The sequence below is a fragment of the Rhinopithecus roxellana genome, chromosome 5, assembly GCF_007565055.1.
Source record: "Rhinopithecus roxellana isolate Shanxi Qingling chromosome 5, ASM756505v1, whole genome shotgun sequence".
NCBI classification, from domain to species: domain Eukaryota; kingdom Metazoa; phylum Chordata; class Mammalia; order Primates; family Cercopithecidae; genus Rhinopithecus; species Rhinopithecus roxellana.
The window spans coordinates 162,098,896-162,117,847 of record NC_044553.1 but is presented as its reverse complement, the minus strand read 5'-3'; the positions used below and the strand labels follow the sequence as shown (position 1 = coordinate 162,117,847).

The following is an 18,952-nucleotide window of genomic DNA, read 5'->3' as shown; positions in this document are numbered from 1 at the left end:
TGAAAATCAAGGAAACAAGATTTTCTTCCCACTATTATATTCCTTGTGATTTTTTTCTTTAAATCCAACTATGAAGTTGTTCAGTGGTTTTTTCTTCAATCATACTTATTGATTCTAAGTTTTTTTTTCACATTTTAATTAATATCCCTGATCTCAGGATGAAGGCTTGCTAGCATTTCTCTTAGTAGTATATGAAACAAGGAAACAAGGCACCTTGAAAGTAATGGTGGCTTAGATCTCATGAACTAGGGCATACGCCTTTTGTTAAAAAAGCAGTTCTCTGTAAAAGCTTCTTTCTTCCTGTGATGGTTCTGTGTTACTCTTCTATTCCTGTGCCTGACGCGTTCTTCATAGGCTATCCTTGATACTAAACATCAACCCTTTCGTTTCCTAAAACTGATGTTGATAGTAAACTGATTATGGGCTGTCTCAAGAGTGATTTCGTTCTTGAAATATTATTTTTAGATTGTATGAGCTATCACTATACAAAAAAGCAGTTATGTAATTTTTTTAAAGCCCTATTACAATGTATATGGGATCAAGAGTTTTCACTGGGATGTATACAGAGCAGGGTCAGTAGTAAGTCATTTGCTTATTCTCTTCTTGTTCCTACAATTACTGTAAGGGTAGGACCATATCCCTTCCTCATCTTTAAACACACCTACCAGCACCTGGCACAGAGTTGTGCACACAGAGGACACAGAAAACAAATCTTTGATTTATAAAATAATTCCTATCAGAATTCCATTAGATAGCAAGTATTCCATCTTTTAAATATGATTCCGTATATAAGTATTTTCTTAGGACAAACAGCAAAAAGTATTGGACCTTTCTGTAGAGACGGGGTCTCACTCTGTTGCTCAGGCTGGTCTTGAGCTCCTGACCTCGAGCAATCCTCCTGCCTTGGCTTCCTAAAGTGCTGGGATTACAGGCATGAGCCACTGTGCCCAGACCCTTTGAAAATATTAATTCTGACTTCCTATAATTCCCTTCTATCTACTCATGCAATACAATTATATTTTCAATATACTTAAAAATTAGAAAATTACAATCAGATTACAGACTTTTCTACTACATTAAAGCTTTAAATTCAACGTTTAATACCTAAGCTTTTAACCTGTCTTCAGTAATTTCAAAAAGCTAAAACAAATGATCAACAACTTGTATATATATTTTACTAGAAGTGTACTCTACCATTTCTAGAATACGTGTTTAGCTTTATGACATAATTTCAAGAATGTATTTAGACCCAAAAGTATTTATAAAAGCAGAAAGTACCTATATTGGGATGATTTAAAATCTTCATTATTCTTACTTCTCTGAAGAGCTAAAAAAAAAAAAACAAAACACATAATCCCCCCAACACAAGTTATTAAACATTATATTCCACTGTTGTAATATAAATTTAAATTTTTCTCTTAGATAACAGATTCATTGCTAATGTTTATTATTCCATATCTAAGACTAATATGAGAGTCCAGAATATCTCTGAAGTAGTTTTAATAAACTACTACCAAATAGTATTCCCAAATGTTTCCATTTATTAAAAACAGCAGAGGTCTCAAAGGGGGATAACTCTTTGAGGGGGTAACACACTCTGAATTTTACAATGCTATCTTGAAAACGTAATATCAGACTTAGGTAGGATAATTTCTGTGATTAAACTTAGTCTGATTCAGTATCTACCCAGGGCTCCCAACTCTGTGAATCAAAACCTGTATGGTTCCAGTGAAATACATCATGAGCATATTAAACTGATTAATTCCAAATAATTCTATTAGAAGACTATGAACAAAACCACCTTGGGAAATCCTCACTGGAGAATATAGGTAATTTAGCATGGAGGTTGTGGTGACTATTACATTAGTGACCCTCATGAGTCATGCCTTACAGGTTCACGTTTTGTGGAGTGCCCCTTTCATACTGACATTAGACCTGGCCATGTAACCTGCTTTGGCCAGTGGGGCCTTAGCAAACTGAAGCAAGCACAGGCTGGATAAAATGCTTGGGGATCATGGCTTGCTCTCTTGGAGCACTGTGAAGGAACTGGTCTGGCCTCTTTGGGGATGAAGGGTAGTTATTTAAAGAGACAGACCCTCTGTTGTAACTGCATCCAGCCCCTACCAACCCACCAGCTGAATTCAGCCACACAGGTGAACCCAGGTGAGACCTTAAGAAAAACCAGCCGAGTGTGGTGGCTCACGCCTGTAATCCCAGCACTTTGGAAGACCAAGGTGGGTGGATCACTTGAGCTCAGGCGTTTGAGACCAGCCGGGGCAACATGGTGAAACCCTGTCTCTACTAAAAATATAGAAATGAGCTGGGCGCAGTAGCATGTGTCTGTAGTCCCAGCTACTCGGGAGGCTGAGGCAAGAGAATCACTTGAGCCTGGGAAGTGGAGGTTGCAGTGAGCTGATGGCACCACTGCATTCCAGCATGGGCGACAAAGCGAGACCCTGTCTCAAAAAAAACAAACAAAAAACCGTCCAACCAAGACCAGCAGAGCTTCCTAGTCATTCCACAGAATAAGGAGAAATATTAAATTGCTGTTGTATAAATACATGTTGTGAATTCAGAGCAGGTTCCTGGGTTAATACAACTCCAAAAAACAACAGGATTTTAGAGACCATCCTATTCAACCCTCTTGCAAACAAGAGGAAATCAGGAAAAGAAAGAAAAAGATCTTCTAAGGTCCTGCTATCCTTCTGTGGGGAATGTGTCTGGAATCCGGTCTCCTAACACCCAGGATACTACAATCTTCAGGAGGCAAGAGCTGGGAAAAACCTTGGAAGAGGAGGAGCAGTGGCCTATGTGGAAAGGAAGCTAGTGAGAAATCACAGGACTCTCACCGTACTTCTCCTTGTCCACTGTGTCTAATCTAAAATTGAATTAGCAGCTAAGAGGAGATGGACATGGACCAGATTTTTTGAAAATTTATTTTTATTTTTTGAGACATGGTCTCGCTCTGTTGCCCAGGTTGGAGTGTAGTGGTGTGATCACAGTTCACTGCAGCCTTGACCTCCTGGGCTCAATCAATCCTCCCCCTCAGCCTTCCAAAGTGCTAGGATCACAGGTGTGTGCCACCGTGCCCAGCCCATGGACAGGATTTGACATATAACCTTAAGCTCAGAATTTAAAAACAGGTAATCAGATAAATAACCTTTCCTATCTAGAATACTGTCTCATTTTTGAAGGGAAGAGCATTTTTATCTCCAACATAAATATCTCCCTTTGCTACTGTGGTAATTCCTACATTTTATGTTCTGAGATGAGAAGACAGTCACCCAAATTCCTGACAACCATTCAGGCCTGAGTTCTTTTTTAGCTCTCCTCTGTTAAACTAACACAGAAATCTTGTTTTCCAACCCATTATAGTTGAATTGGTAGCTAGAATTCCAATCACCCAATTACTTCCCAACTGCTAACTTAGAACACCTCCTAGAGGTTGCAGTGAGCTGAGATCATGCCACTGCACTCCAGCCTGGGTGACAGAGCAAGATTCCATATCCAAAAAAAAAAAAAAAAAAAAAGACAACGATCTCCACTTTGGATGCCATATTAATATAGCTCAGGATACTGCACTGAGAATGAAATCCTGAGCATGGCCATGGCATCCCTGCATCCTGCAGCTTCTGCATACCCCTCAAAGGTATGTTCGAGTCACCCCAACTCCTTTTAGTTACTAAAACATACTAAGTTTGTTTATTTTTGAGATGGAGTCCTACTCTGATGCCTATGCTGGAATGCAGTGGTGCAATATCGGCTCGCTGCAACCTCTGCCTCCCAGGTTCAAGGGATTCTTTCGTCTCAGCCTCCCGAGTAGCTGGGATTATACGTCCCACCACATCTGGCTAATTTTTGTATTTTTAGCAGAGATGGGGTTTCGCCATGTTGGCCAGGCTGGTCTCGAACTCCTGACCTCAGGTGATCTGTCCGTCTTGGCCTCCAAAGTGCTGGGATTACAGGTGTGAGCCACCGCGCCTGGCCACAGAACATACTAAATTCCTTTAAATGTCTTCTCCCTTTTCATCCTTTAAGTCTCAGGCAGATTCTCTGAAAACGTATCTAAGTAGGTCTCCTTGTTTTTGCATAATAGCCATCTGTCCACTTCTTTCCTGGGATGTCTTTCAAGTTATGAAGACACATTTCTGTGCACCTGTTTATTATCCCTGTGTCACCCACAGGGAGCATGCCTGTCTCCTTTCACTACTGGTATACCTGAAACTAAGCCTGGCACACAACTCAAATGCATTTGTTTGATAAATGCCTGCGTGAAAGCACTAACTACCAACAACTGTGGTTTGAGCCAGCCTCAGCATTCTAATGACCACACAGCTTTTAAATCCTCAGCAGCACAATGCTTGTTACAGAGCTGTCACAGTTCTGATGACAGGGGAGTAGGTCAAATGAAGGCAATCATTTTTAAGTCCCTACTAATAGTACAGTAGAAATGAAACAAAGTGAATTAGAGCCAAAAAGCAGGAAAAAGATAGACTATTACAGGAATTCAAAAGATTTGGCTTTAAGTTGCTAAGTTCTGGAGGAATTTGTTAGGCAGCAGTGGATAACTAATATTCTGCAGATACCATGTTAAAATGTGAGAACCCCTGAATTACAACAGAGGTCATAACAGGGATGCAGCGTGAAAACAAAAAGGACAGGTAAATGGGACCAGATAGAGAGATGACTAGTACAAATTTAATTCCATAGGCAAAAGAGCAGCCAAAGAACCCCAAGAGAGGTGGTGGCGGGATATTAGCCCAAATAACTTTACGTATTCACCTCTCTATTGGAATTATGTATTAGGTAGACACTGGCAGGCAGCAAATGTGTAAATAAGCTTTATGCTAAGTTAAACAAGGAGGACAGGGAGGAAGCTGGAAGCTAACAGTTATCTAGTGCCTGCTGTGTCTGAAGCACAAACCCAGATGCTTCACATCTACAATCTTATCTAAGCTTAATTTTCACAACTCTATCAGTTGACTATGATCATCTCCAATATACAGAGAAAGATGCCTGAGACAGGTTAGGAAACTTGTCCAAAGACTCAGCTAATATATGCTGGAGCCAGGATTCTCACTTTGGGTTGCCTGACTCCAAAGCCTACGCTCATCTCAGGATTCCACACTGCTACCTTAGAAATTTAACTAAAAAAATCACCAAATTATAAGCTGCTGATATAGAAAAGTCCAGAGCAACAGGTGGGTATGGGCACAGAGCTTTTTACGAAGTTGACAATCTGCACACAAGTGAGATAAAAATGCCAGAGACTTCATAATCTCTGAATCTGATGACCAAAGATAGTTAAATCTGGATAGGAATAATTTACTGAAAGGCAAATGTGAACTTTAAGGCAAGTCCCTCTAAGGACTATACGAGAAAATTTTTAAAGTTTTGTAATGTAAAAGGCCATTTAAATAAGAGAAACTCACCTTATTTCTATTGTTATTATTATTATTATTTTTGAGACGGAGTCTCGCTCTGTCGCCCAGGCTGGAGTGCAGTGGCACCATCTTAGCTCACTGCAAGCTCCGCCTCCTGGGTTCACACCATTCTCCGGCCTCAGCCTCCCGAGTAGCTGGGACTACAGGCGCCCGCCACCACGCTCGGCTAATTTTTGTATTTTTAGTAGAGACGGGGTTTCACCGTGTTAGCCAGGATGGTCTTGATCTCCTGACCTCATGATCTGCCCTCCTCGGCCTCCCAAAGTGCTAGGATTACAGGCGTGAGCCACCGCCCAGCCTATTTCTACTATCTTAATACAACTTATTTCTCCACATTCCCTTTTCAATCTTAAATAGATGTTAGTTGGGAAAAAAAATCAAATTACATGGAAACGTATAAATTGAAAGAATTCTCTCCTTACTGATCAATCTATATCCTCCACACATTTTCACATCTATACATCCTCTATGGAACTGGTACACAAGAGGAGAATAAACACCTCTGAAGGCAAAGATTTGAAATCCTGGCAACGGGGATATCAAGGACACTAAATCTATATATAGTATCAGAGCAGTAAAGAAACATGTCCCAATAGCCAGGACCTGGGGGTTGTCAAGTATTACCATTTGACAAGTAGAAAAAGAGAGAGAGACAGAGAATTTTAGTCTCTAGTTAAAAAAAAAAAAAAAAAAAAGACAATTTTACCAACCAATACGAAAGTAAAATGAATATGTGAAAGAAAACACGGGGGTTACAAGACATAAAACTGATCTAAACCATCACAATGAAGGTGATCAGGCTCCCTTCTCCAGATACACAAGCATGTGACGGGAGACCAGGCCACCTAAGTCACTCCCTCATCACTCTACAGAAACTGTCCCTTTGCCTCAACTACTAGAGCACCTAAACAGAAGAATGCATCAAAGACCCTCTCACACAAACCAAGACAGAGAGGCTGGCAAAGTTCATGAGAAGGAATTTTCAAGAAAATGCATTTGTGTAAAAAAGCAAAAAAAAAAAAAAAAAAAAACAATTGCTTCTTAATATACAGAGTATCTCTGGAAGGACTCAAAGGAACTGATGTCACTGGTTGCCACAGGCTGGTCTGGTCTCCCAAGTGCTAGGTAGGTAACCTATTTTAAAGACGACCCCTTCCCCAAACGCTCTAAGTATCAAAGACGACTTCCACTGTGACGGATGGGTATCTCCTCCCTTTCTTGGGGCTCTTCCTGAGAACGCCCCAGTACCCAATTCCTGGACTCTTTTCCCCTCCTTTTTAATTCCTTTACCATCATTTAGTGAATCTTCAGGGAAACAAAGATAAATGTATCAGTATTTAGTCCTATATGCTAATATTTTTAATTCCCAATTTTAGACTGGATATTGTAAGTGAAACCGAACTCTAGTTTTCTTTCCTGTTTCCAATATATTTCAATAGCAATGCTTCTGAATTTGGGAAAGGAATTTGAAAGTTCCTCTTCTTAAGTTCTGGAACAGCTGAACAGAGGCAGAGTATGTACTCACAGTAGATCTCAAAGAATTCAATCATGAATTCCAGGTTTGACAATATTTTAACCACTTTTTCAACTTCTGTTGTTGCTGATGTATATCAATTCTTTTCTAGAACTAATTTTGGTAAGTCTAAGTCTTGTTTTCCTAGAAAATTACCAATTTCTTTGGACAGTCTAACATTTTTCAGAGTTGTAGAAAAGGTTCCTTTATAATAAGTGAAATTCTTCAGTATCTGGTATTTCCCCCTCATTTGTCTGTGTTTTCTCTCCCTTCCCCCTGGCAACACCTAGTAGCTTATCTATTTCATTGCCTCTCTTCTCACTTCCTGGGGGAAAAATAAAACCCACCAAAGTTTTGGATTTACCATTTCTACTGTTTTCAAATTCATTATTTTCTGTCTTTAGCTTTACTAACTCCTTACATTATTATTTATTCCTGAGATTTATTTTGTTCCCTTTTCTAAACTATTAGTTTAATGTTTAATGCATTCCTTGCCATTCTTGTTTAATAATGTGTTTCAGGGTACAAATTTTCCAGAGCACCAAAAAGCAGTGTAACATAGGTTCTGACACACAGCTTATTATCATTAATTTCTAGATACACTGCAATTTTTGTTTGTAATTTTCTTTGATCCAAGAATTTTATACGTTCCACATGTTTGTATATTTTGTTTGCTTCTATTTTTATTGCTCTACATTAGAACTATAGCCTAGAAAGATGTTAAGTCTGGTTTATTCAAATGTTATGTATTGCCCAACTCTGAGAAAATAATTTACCTCATAGTCATCACACACTGGAATAGTTACGACAATAATATCCTAGCACATAGCTGTTACGTATCCTGAAAAAGGGATTAAAACAGCTATATATGGGCTAATGGAGGTGCTGTATTTTTTTTTTTTTGAGACGGAGTCTCACTCTGTCGCCCAGGCTAGAATGCAGCGGCGCAACGTCCGTTCACTGCAAGCTCCAACCCCCCGGGGTTCACGCCATTCTCCTGCCTCAGCCTCCCGAGTAGCTGGGACTATAGGCGCCGCCACCACGCCTGGCTAATTTTTTTGTATTTTTAGTAGAGACGGGGTTTCACCGTGTTCGCCAGGACGGTCTTGATCTCCTGACCTCGTGATCTGCTCGCCTTGGCCTCCCAAAGTGCTGGGATTACAGGCCTCAAGTGAGCCACGGTGCCTGGCCATGGAGGTGCTGTATATTAAGATATGTACCTTTTTTCCCTACTTAGTGTGTAATTAATGAAGGGCCTAAGAGAGTTAAGTGACGAAGTCTTCTCTGTCATGCCTGTGTTTCTATTAATCTAGCTCAGATTTTCACCTGTGTATTTTGGGGTTCTGGTAATCATTTGGTGTCCTATCATTCAAAATAAAATTTAAAAATATGAAAATAAAATAAAAATAATTGCCTTTCAAATGGCAATTGGTAAGTGAACTAGAACAACCACTTCTGAAGAACAAAGTGTGTGATTAGACCTGAAGACTCTGTCCATGATGTAGATCAGTAAAGAAAGGAGAGGTGAGGCAGCAAGTGATTATACATATGAAAACCCATGAAACCGGATCCCTACCTCGTAACCCATGACTGCTGGTGGCTTAAAGATTACTTTAAACACTTGAAAACAACAGAGAAAAATATTTTTATGACCCCAGCTAGAGAAGAATTTCTTAAGGAAGACACAAAAAGAGCCGGGCATGGGGGCTCATGCCTGTAATCCCAGCACTTTGGGAGGCCGAGGCAGGCAGATCACAAGGTCAGGAGATCCTGGCTAACATGGTGAAACTCCGCCTCCACTAAAAATACAAAAAAAAATTAGCTGGGCGCGGAGGCGGGCGCCTGTAGTTTCAGCTACTCGAGAGGCTGAGGCAGGAGAATAGCATGAACCCGGGAGGCGGAGCTTGCAGTGAGCCGAGATCGTGCCACCACACTCCAGCCTGGGTGACAGAGCGAGACTCCGTCTCAAAAACAACAACAACAACAACAACAACAAGACACAAAAAGTACAAAGCATACAAAAAAAAAAAAAGGACTGGTAAATTCAACTGCTTTAAAATTAGGAACCTCTGCTATTCACTGAGAGACAATATCAAGAGAGTGAAGAAACACCATCAAGTAGAAGGTATGTGCCACATATACAATCGAATCCATGATATATAATGATATCCTAAAATAACTAAGAAAAAAATCCACTAGAAATTAAACAAAAGATGAATAGGTACTTCACAGAAGAACCAAAAAAGCCTAAATATAAAAAGATGCATGACTTCATCAGTAACCAGGAAAATGTTGCATTAAAACCACAATGAGGATTTTTCTTTTTTTTTTTTTAGGACAGGATCTTGCTCTGTTGCCCTGGCTGGAGTGTGGTGGTGCGATCACAGCTCACTGCAGCTGTAAACTCCTGGGCTTAATCAATCCTCAGCCTCCCAAATATCTGAGACCACAGCTACATGCCACCATACCCAGATTATTTAAAAAAAAAAAAAACTTTTTGTAGACACAGAGTCTTGCTCTGTTGCCCAGGCTGGTCTCAAACTCCTGGCTTTGAAAGATCTTCCCATCTAAGGCTCCCAAAGTGCTGGGATTTCAGGAGCAAGCCACCATGCCTGGCTATAACACTTTTATATTTACCAAACTGATGACACAATTTTTTTGTTTTTTTTTTTTTTGAGACAGAGTCTCACTCTGTCGCCAGGCTGGAGTGCAGTGGCGCGATCTGGGCTCACTGCAACCTCCACCTCCCAGGTTCAAGCGATTCTCCTGTGATGGCACAAATTTTTAAAAATCAGAGAAAATCAAATTTTGATGAGGATGCTACATTACTTATGTTCTCTTACACGCTTCTGATGGAAATATAAATTAGCACACCTGCTCTGAAAATAATTTGGCCTTCTCTAATGAAGAAGGAGGATGTGTAGACAGACTCTGTGATACCAGAATTCTAAGTATACATATTTAAGAAACTCTTCACAAGTGTGCCAGGATACACACAGGACAATTCACAGCAGTCATGTTTGCAATACAAAAAGCAATCCAAACGTCTCTGATCACACAATAAATATAGAGTGGCATATTCACATAATGGGATATTATATATTCTTGAAAATGGACATAGGAGTGAAGGTGAATTACAGCAAAATACATCAACAGTGGAACACAACGTAGGTAAAAGAAAGCAAAGCGGCTGGGCATGGTGGCTCACAACTGTAATCCCAGTACTCTGGGAGGCTGAGGCGGGCAGATCACTTGAGGTCAGGAGTTCGGCACCAGCCTGGCCAACATGGTGAAACCATCTCTACTAAAAACACAAAGATTAGCCTGGTGTGGTGGTGCACGCCTGTAATCCCAGATACGTGGGAGGCTGAGGCAGGAGAATCACTTGAATCCAGGAGGCCGAGGATGCAGTAACCTGAGATCCTGCCACTGCACTCCAGCCTGGGTAACAAGAGCGAAACTCCGTCTCAAAAAAAAAGAAAAAGAAAAGAAAAAGAAAGCAAAAGCCAATAGGAGAATACACACAACATGAGTTCATTTATACAATTTTTTAAACTTTACACTACATTGGCGGGGCACGGTGGCTCATGCCTGTAATCTCAGCACTTTGGGAGGCCGAGGTGGGTGGAGCACTTGAGGTCAGGAGTTCAAGACCAGCCTGGCCAACATGGTAGAACCTGGTCTCTACTAAAAATACAAAAATTAGCTGGGCGTGGTGGCACACACCTGTAATTCTTGCTACTCGGGAGGCTGAGGCACAAGAATTGCTTGAACTTGGGAGGCAGAGGTTACAGTGAGCCGAGATTGCACTACTGTACTCCAGCCTGGGAGACAGTGCGAGACTCAGTGTCAAACAAACAAAAAACACAAAAGAAACAAAAAACAGACCAAAAAAACCCTTTACACTACATTGATGAGGGATCCATATGTGGTAAAATTATACAGACAAGCAAGAAAACAATAACACAAAATCTTTGTTAGTGGTTACCCAGTAGGTGGGCAATGAAGAAAAGGAATCAGGTTGAGGAAGTGCACAAAATGGGACTGATTTAAAGGTATGGTTGAAGATCTATTTCTTGAAGCAGGTAGTATAAGGGTGCTCATCTCATATACATATTTATATGTTAAACATGGAACATTCTTTTGTATGTAGTCAGTATTTAATAAAAATTAAAAACTAAATTTCAAAAAATTGCTTAGTTTTAGCTGAGTAATACAACAAAGCAGTTTTCTAAAAATGTAAACTAAGAGTGGCAACAACGTGTGTGTGTGTGTGTGTGTGTTTTTAAGAGATGGAGTCTTGCTCTGTCACCCAAGCTGGAGTGCAGTGGCATGAACAAGGTTCACTGCAGCCTTGCCCTCTCCGGCTCAAGCAATCATCCAGCCTCAGCCCCCCAAGTAGCTAGGACTACAGGTGTGCACCACCACACCTGGCTAACTTCTGTATGTAGAGACAGGGTTTTGCCATGTTGCCCAGGCTGGTCTTGAACTCCTGAGCTCAGTAATCTGCCTGCCTTGGCCACCCAAAGTGCTGGGATTACAGGCTTGAGCCACCATGCCTGGCCAACAATGTGGTTTTTATGATCAAATATTTCAAAGACAAACTAAGAATTTTCCCATCTCCCAAACTCAAGGTTCTAGTGGTCAAGATTCCTAGAATCAGAGCAACATCAGGAAAAATTAATTTATTGTTAAAATGAATTTGGTACTAACAAAATTAACTTATCAGATTTTACTAGGTATCTACCACATGCAAGGTGAATTTCCATATGTTCCTTTGTTATCCTTCCCATATGGAAAGTACTATGAATGACTGGCTCCAAGGGACCTATGCAAAGAAAGCTATTTGATGTTATAAATTTAGGTTCTAAGGCTAGTTCAGTCCCTTATTCACTGGATGAGCGAACAAGCCACAAAATCTTGAGAGAGCTTTACCCTACTTATGTATAAGACAGATTTTGAAAACAGCTACTTCGGCCTGGCACAGTGGCTCACGCCTGTAATCCTAGCACTTTGGGAAGCCGAGGCGGGTGGATCACCTGAGGTCGGGAGTTCCAGACTAGCCTGACCAACATGGAGAAACCCCGTCTCTAGTAAAAATACAAAAAAATTAGCTGGGTGTGGTGGCAGGAACCTGTAATCCCAGCTGCTCGGAAGGCTGAAGCAGGGGAGTCACTTGAATCAGGGAAGCGGAGGTTGTGGTGAGCCGAGGTGGTGCCAGTGCACTCCAGCCTAGGCAACAAGAGCAAAACTCTTGTCTCAAAAAAAAAAAAAGAAGAAGAAGAAGAAGAAAAAAAAGACAACAGCTACTTCACAGGACTGTTGTGAAAAGTACATGAAATAATATAAGATAAAGTGTGTGTAGAATTTGACTCCAGGAGCTATACTAGCTAATCCCAATCCAGCGGTACCACTCACTGAGTCTAGGTAACTTGACCTCCCTGACCCTGTCACCTCTACAATGAAAGGATGCTTGACATACAGAGTGCACGGAACAGCAGCTGGCACACAATAAACTCCAGATATGTGATTGTGATTCTGGCTGATGTTACTGTTATAATTCTGTCACAAAGGCCTAATTTGTATCCAAGTTTACATTTTCTGCAAATGAGTCCAGGCTATCCTGTAACCCACTTATCCTGTAAACCAAGTATTTTAACCCACTTAAAATACTTGGTTCCTTGGTGACTTTTCTAAAATAGCATAATGAATCATTGGCACAATGAAAAACATACTTTAGCTGGGTATGGTGGTGTGTGCCTGTAATCCCAGCTCCCTGGAAGGCAGACTGGAATCCTCGAAGGAGGATGCTTGAACCCAGGAGTCTGAGACCAGCTTGGGCAAGATAGTGAGACCTCGATTCTAAAAACAAACAATCAATCTCTAAAATACACTCTACTATTCTCAGTTTATAATGTGTTCTAAATATCAAGCTGTATTATTTCTTGCCAAAACAAAAATCTGGCAATAAATTTAAATATAGAAGCAACAATACCGAAAGCCGTTATTATTATTTTTTATTTCTTCTATCTCTTTTGAAATCTAAAAATAAACAAACATATATACATTTTTATTCTCAATTTTTTTTTTTTTTTGGAGACAGAGTTACTCTCTTGTTGCCCAGGCTGGAGTGCAGTGGTGCCATCTTGGCTCACTGCAACTTCCTCCTCCCGGGTTCAAGTGATTCTCCTGCCTTAGCTTCCCCAGTAGCTGGGATTACAGGCATGCGCCACCACGCCTGGCTAGTTTTTTTGTATTTTTAGTAGAGACCGAGTTTCACCATGTTCGTGAGAGTAGTCTCGAATTCCTGACCTCAGGTGATCCATCCACCTCGGCCTCCCAAAGTGCTGGGATTACAGGTGTGAGCCACCACACCTGGTTTATTCTTAATATTTTAAATATGTATAATCAGGCTGGGGGCAGTGACCCATGCCTATAATCCCAGGGCTTTGGAGGCCAAGAGGGAGGACTGCTTGAGCCCAGAAGTTCCAGGCTGTAGTGAGCTATGATCATGACACTGCACTTCAGCTTGGACTACAAAGTAGTCTCAATCAATCAGATCAATCAATTAATCAATGTAAGAACTGCCTGTCTTGGATTTCATTTGCCATCCCCTATTTGTATTAATTTATCAGATTTATGACACTGATCTGAATGTAGACACTTGATTGTAAATAACACGCAAGACTGTAACAACTATTTTTACAGTGGTTACTACTTTTGTTAATGGCCTAAAAAGTCAACATAAGAAAATGAAAGAGAAAGGTAGTTAAAAAGAAAAGAAAAGAAAAGAAAAAGATGAAAAAAGTTGTTAAATGAAAAGGATTTCCAAAATAACTTGTGCTTCACCCAATAGAGAAAGGAGGCCAGGAACTGGCCACTAAAGCATTCCTAGGAAGAGTTCCAGAGAGGGAGAAAATATTCAGCGGTGGCAGTGGCAGCTGTCTATGAAACTTAGAATATTTGGGGATCATCTTTAAAATAGGTTACTTTGCCGGGCGTAGTGGCTCACACCTGTAATTCAGCACTTTGGAAGGCCGAAGTGGGTGGATCACTTGAGGTCAGGAGTTCGAGACCAGCCTGGCCAACATGGAAAAACCTCGTCTCTATTAAAAATACAAAAATTAGCTGGGTGTGGCAGTGGGCACCTGTAATACCAGCTACTCGGGAGGCTGAGGCAGGAGAATCACTTGAACTCGGGAGGCAGAGGTTGCAGTGAGCCGAGATGGCACCACTGCACTCCAGCCTGGCCGACAGAGGGAGGCTCCGTCTCATAAATAAATAAAATAGGTTACTTTAGTTGGGTGTGGTGGTGCACACCTGTAGTCCCAGCTACCTCAGGAGCCTGAGGTGGAAAGATACTTGAGCCTAGGAATTCGAGGCTGCAGTGAGCTCTGGTCTTGCTGCTACATTTCAGCCTGGGCAACAGGATAAGACCCCATCAATCAATCACTCAATCAATAAAAAATAAATAAAATAGGTTACCTTTTGGAAGAGGAGAGAAATTAAGAACTTTAGGGGAAACTGAAGGCAGACTAGGAGCCATTCTCATCTGGGGTGTGTACTGGGAATGCCACATCTCTAGACCCACCAAGATAGGACCTCTAGAGAGGAAAGTACTGTGAAGGAAATACAAACTCCACAAATGTTTCTAATGCACAAGAAGGGTTGAAAACTACTGGCTTAAGAAAACCAAATCAAGAGTGCCCAAAATAACCCAGTGGTGGCAGCAATAAAAGTAATTACATGATAGACTACATGAAAAGCATGAACTGGTTCTCCTTGCTTTCAAATTATAAGGTTCCCTGATATGTCCCATGACCAAGATTCCCTAAGATGCCAAAAAAGGCCACTACTGCTACTGCTACAGAGCTCTAAGCACTAACAGTGGCTCCAAAGCAAATACTAGCTTTAAAAAGAAAACAGCCTCCCTCTTCCTAGGTAGCTGTCTGGTGCTTGAGGGGTATCGGAGTGGACCAGGCTTGCGGGGCACAATGAATAACCCTATACCTTCCAATTTGAAATTAGAAGCAAAAAGGGCTGCTAAAATACTAATTCACAGAAATGACTTCCAGAAATGACCTGATAAGATTATTCCTGACTGAACTGGATTCTGAATTCTTCTAGTTTTCTTTAATATCTGGCTACAACTTGCCAGTGAAGAATGAACTGCTCAATTTCAGAAGCCCTATAAACCAAAGCTGACAACTTGATGTAAATTTCGAGTCTCATGCCTGATGTGTAGGCCACCCAGAGAATTTACCAGAATGCCAGATGCCACAACCAGAGACATTCAAACTGCAAACCAGGACGAGAAGTTGTGGACTGCAGGCTATGGACAGCTTTTCCCAAGACTGTCAGAACAACGAGACTTCCTAACAAGGCTTTTACCCCTCTTAATTTTTCCTCACTAATGCCCACGTCTTTCACTTTGGCAGGATCATGCTGTAGCTAAAATTTCAGTCAGTAGCTTCTGTGGGTAACTTGCACTCCCCGCTTTATACTTAGCCTGGTCATGGAATGCTGGATTGCCTATTAAACAGGGAGGAATCTGTGCAGTTCATGACACTTCTCGTTGCGATTTGGGTATGGTAGAGCAGATCACTTGGTTAAAATTGGCAGACTCCTTGTTTGGCTATACAATTGTAGTTGATTTGGTTCATAAAAACCCTGGCTAAGGACCATACTCTATATGCTTGGTGTGATCCTCATGACAGTCATAATGGTAGTCTCTCTGGTACGCTGTATCCTCCCAAAGCGTTAAATGTCTCCATGTAGCCACCTATCAGATGTCAAATGGTTTCTCTCTGGCTAAAACAACAAAAACTCAAAAGAAACACATGATAATGAGAACACCCCATCAATGGCATGCTGAAACAGGAAACCCAAAATGATGGCAACTGAGAACAGCAGGGATATCCTAGGTTTTGGTTACACTCTTACCTAAGTGAAAGCCTGACCAAGAGGGAAGAATTGTTAAATAAAAATTATTGGAAGCCACTGTTTGGGACTAAGTTCCTGCATTAGGCCCCAGGAAACCAGGTTAAAATTAAAAATGGAATAATCCCTGCTAAGGTTCCACATTCCCAAACCTAAATTATTTGACCTTCCTAGAAATCAGAAGGAGATAACAGTTAATTTCCCACACAGCACAGTTTATTATTTATTTTCTGAGACAGCCTCGAGCTGTTGCCCAGGCTGGAGTCCAGTGGTGTGATCTTGGCTCACTGCAACCTCCGCCTCCCAGGTTCAAGTGATTCTCGTGCCTCAGTCTCCTGGGTAGCTGAGGCTATGTCACCACGCTCAGCTAAATTTTGTATTTTTAGTAGAGACGCAGTTTCACCATGTTGGCCAGGCTGGTCTCGAACTCCTGGCCTCAGGTGATCCACCTGCCTCGGCCTCCCAAAGTGCTGCAATTACCGGCGTGTGCCACCGCATCCAGTCCCCAACTGAAGATTTAAACTGTCCTGGCTGGGCGCGTTGGCTCAGGCCGGTAATCCCAGCACTTTGGGAGGCCAAGGCGGGCGGATCACCTGAAGCCAGGAGTTGGAGACCAGCTTGGCCAACATGGTGAAACCCTGTCTCTATTAAAAATACAAAAATTAGCCAGGCGTGGTGGCACGCACCTGTAGTCCCAGCTACTCAGGGGGCTGAGGCAGGAGGAACGCTTGAACCCAGGAGGCGGAGGTTGCAGTGAGCTGAGATCACACCACTGCACTCCAGCCTGGACCACAGGGCGAGACTCTGTCTCAAAAAAAAAACAAAAAACAAAAAACAAAAAAAAAACCCCACCTAACCAACTTCAGTTGGCACAATAATAAAGTTCCCACTACTTTAATCCTTACAGAAAAAAATGTAGTGTGAAATAACCTGATGTTAACTAATCAGTTACTTTTCTATGTGGGGTAGTCTATTGTGGTCTATTGTTCTGTCTCCCTGTCCCTGCCTTACAAAGAAAAGGAACTCTGAAAAGACCAGTACACGATTTGTTCTTTGCTTCAACTTTTTTTTGACACAGGCAGGGTCTTGCTCTGTTGCCCAGGCTGGAATGCAGGGGCACCATCATAGCTCACTGCAGCCTTCAACCTAGGCTCAAGTGATCCTCCCATCTCAGCCTCCTGAGTAATTGGGACTACAGGTACACACCACTATACCTGGTTAATTTATTTAATTCTTATTTGGTAGAGACAGGTCTCTCTATGCTGCCTAGGCTGATCTCAAATTCCTGAGCTCAAGTGATCCTCTCGCCTCAGGCTCCCAAAGTGCTGGGATTACAGGAGTGAGCCACTGTGCCTGGCCTGCCTCAGCCTTCTTCAGCCTTTGCCTGTCTCTAAAGCCAACTTCTGCTCAGCTCATAGGAACACTTATTCTATTTTATGGAATGTAGTGTTGCTCTATTTTAGAATCACGATAAGGCCAATGGAAGGAAGGGAGGGAAGGAGACTGAGGCGGGTATCAGCAGGATTTCCCCACAAAGACCCTGATGAAATCTACAGTCAATAATGCTTTAATAAATCCTACTGGGTATTCTGCATATATTTGTGTTTAATGTTCCTTTTTTTCTTCCTCTGTAAATCTCATTAAAATTTAAAAACACAGGGATTTCCCTTTCTGTCCTACTAAGTCTAGATTTAAGAATGGTGGTTAAATCTTACTCAAAAAATGCTTTACTACTGGGTCAACAGTATCAACTTCAATGAATTCTCCATTGAAAAGTCTTGTTCTTGCCTTGCTTAATATTTTAATTGGATGGAGACATCCATACCCAATTTACATAGCAGCTAATACAAATGACCCATTATTCCAAAATCCCCCAAAAGACTGGAATTAAGGCAGACAATCAATTAAATGAATTTTAGCAGGAATCAAACAAATTCAGGCAGGAGAAAAAAAAAAAAAACAATTCCAAGTATGGAATAAAGTAGGCTTCTGCTGAGCGAAACGCCTGTGGGAGTACCCAATGAGGCTGAGGGGATTTACTCTGCAGAAGAGAAAATCAACAAGACCCAAAATAGCAACTTCTAAGGGCTGGTTATGTTTGGAGTGACTATAACTCCATATGACAAAATACTAAACAGTGTTGTAGAAGTTTCCAGAAGACAGATGCTAGTCTGAAGGAGAAAAGGCTCTAATAACAAAGCCACTGAACACTGAAACAAGATGCTACGGGAAGGAGTGTGTCTCCATCCCTGAACACGCTCAAGGTTGGCTAACCAACCAGCTATCATAAATACATTTAAAAAATCAATTATTTCATTACATGTTACAAATTTCTTCTTCTTGTTGTTGTTTTGAGACATCTTGCTCTGTTGCCTCCTGGGTTCAAGCAATTCCCCTGCCTCAGCCTCCTGAGAAGCTGGGATTATAGGCGTGTGCCACCACGCCCAACTAATTTTTGTATTTTTAGTAGAGACGAGGTTTCACCATGTTGACCAAGCTGGTCTCAACTCCTGACCTCAAGTGATCCATCCACCTTGGCCTGGGCATGATGGCTCACATGTGTACTCCTAGCAAGTGGAGGCTGAGGCAGGTGGATCACCTGAGGTCAGGAGTCTGAGATCAGACCAGTCTGGCTAACATGGCAAAATCCCCATCTCTACTAAAAATACAAAAATTAGCCAGGTGTGGTGGCATACACCTGTAGTCCTAGCCACTTGGGAAACTGAGGGAGAAGAATTGCTTGAACCCAAGAGGCGGAGATTGCAGTCAACTCAGATCCCACTACTGCACTCCAGCCCGGGCGACAGAGCAAGACTCCATCTCAAAAAACCAAAACCAAACAAACAAAAAACTGACCTAAAAGATGTTTAAGAATAGAATAGTATTCCAGATATAGTAGTGAGACGTTCAAAGGTATATAGTCAGATGCTGTGGTGTGCATTTGTAGACCCAGCTACTTGGGAGGCTGAAGTGGAAAGACTGCTCAAGCCCAGGAGTTCAAGGCCAACCTGGGCAACAGAGCAAGACCCATCTCTTAAAAAAAAAAAAGTACAAA

At 41.6% G+C, this 18,952-nt stretch overlaps 1 protein-coding gene across 11 annotated transcripts in view; it reads right to left on the bottom strand.

Annotated features, from left to right (window-relative positions):
- MARK3 (microtubule affinity regulating kinase 3) overlaps window positions 1–18,952 on the bottom strand; it is a 119,204-nt gene that overhangs the window by 57,863 nt on the left and 42,389 nt on the right. For 9 of the 11 annotated variants that reach the window (XR_004057236.1, XM_010353603.1, XM_010353606.1 and 6 more), the window contains one exon: window positions 1,279–1,327. The exons of the other annotated variants lie outside the window; for them this stretch is intronic. Coding sequence is in view for 8 of the 9 variants with exons in the window: in XM_010353603.1 (XP_010351905.1) it covers window positions 1,279–1,327 (49 nt within the window). In the remaining variant the exon portion in view is untranslated. The remainder of the gene's footprint in view (window positions 1–1,278; window positions 1,328–18,952) is intronic. 11 annotated transcript variants of the gene reach the window in all.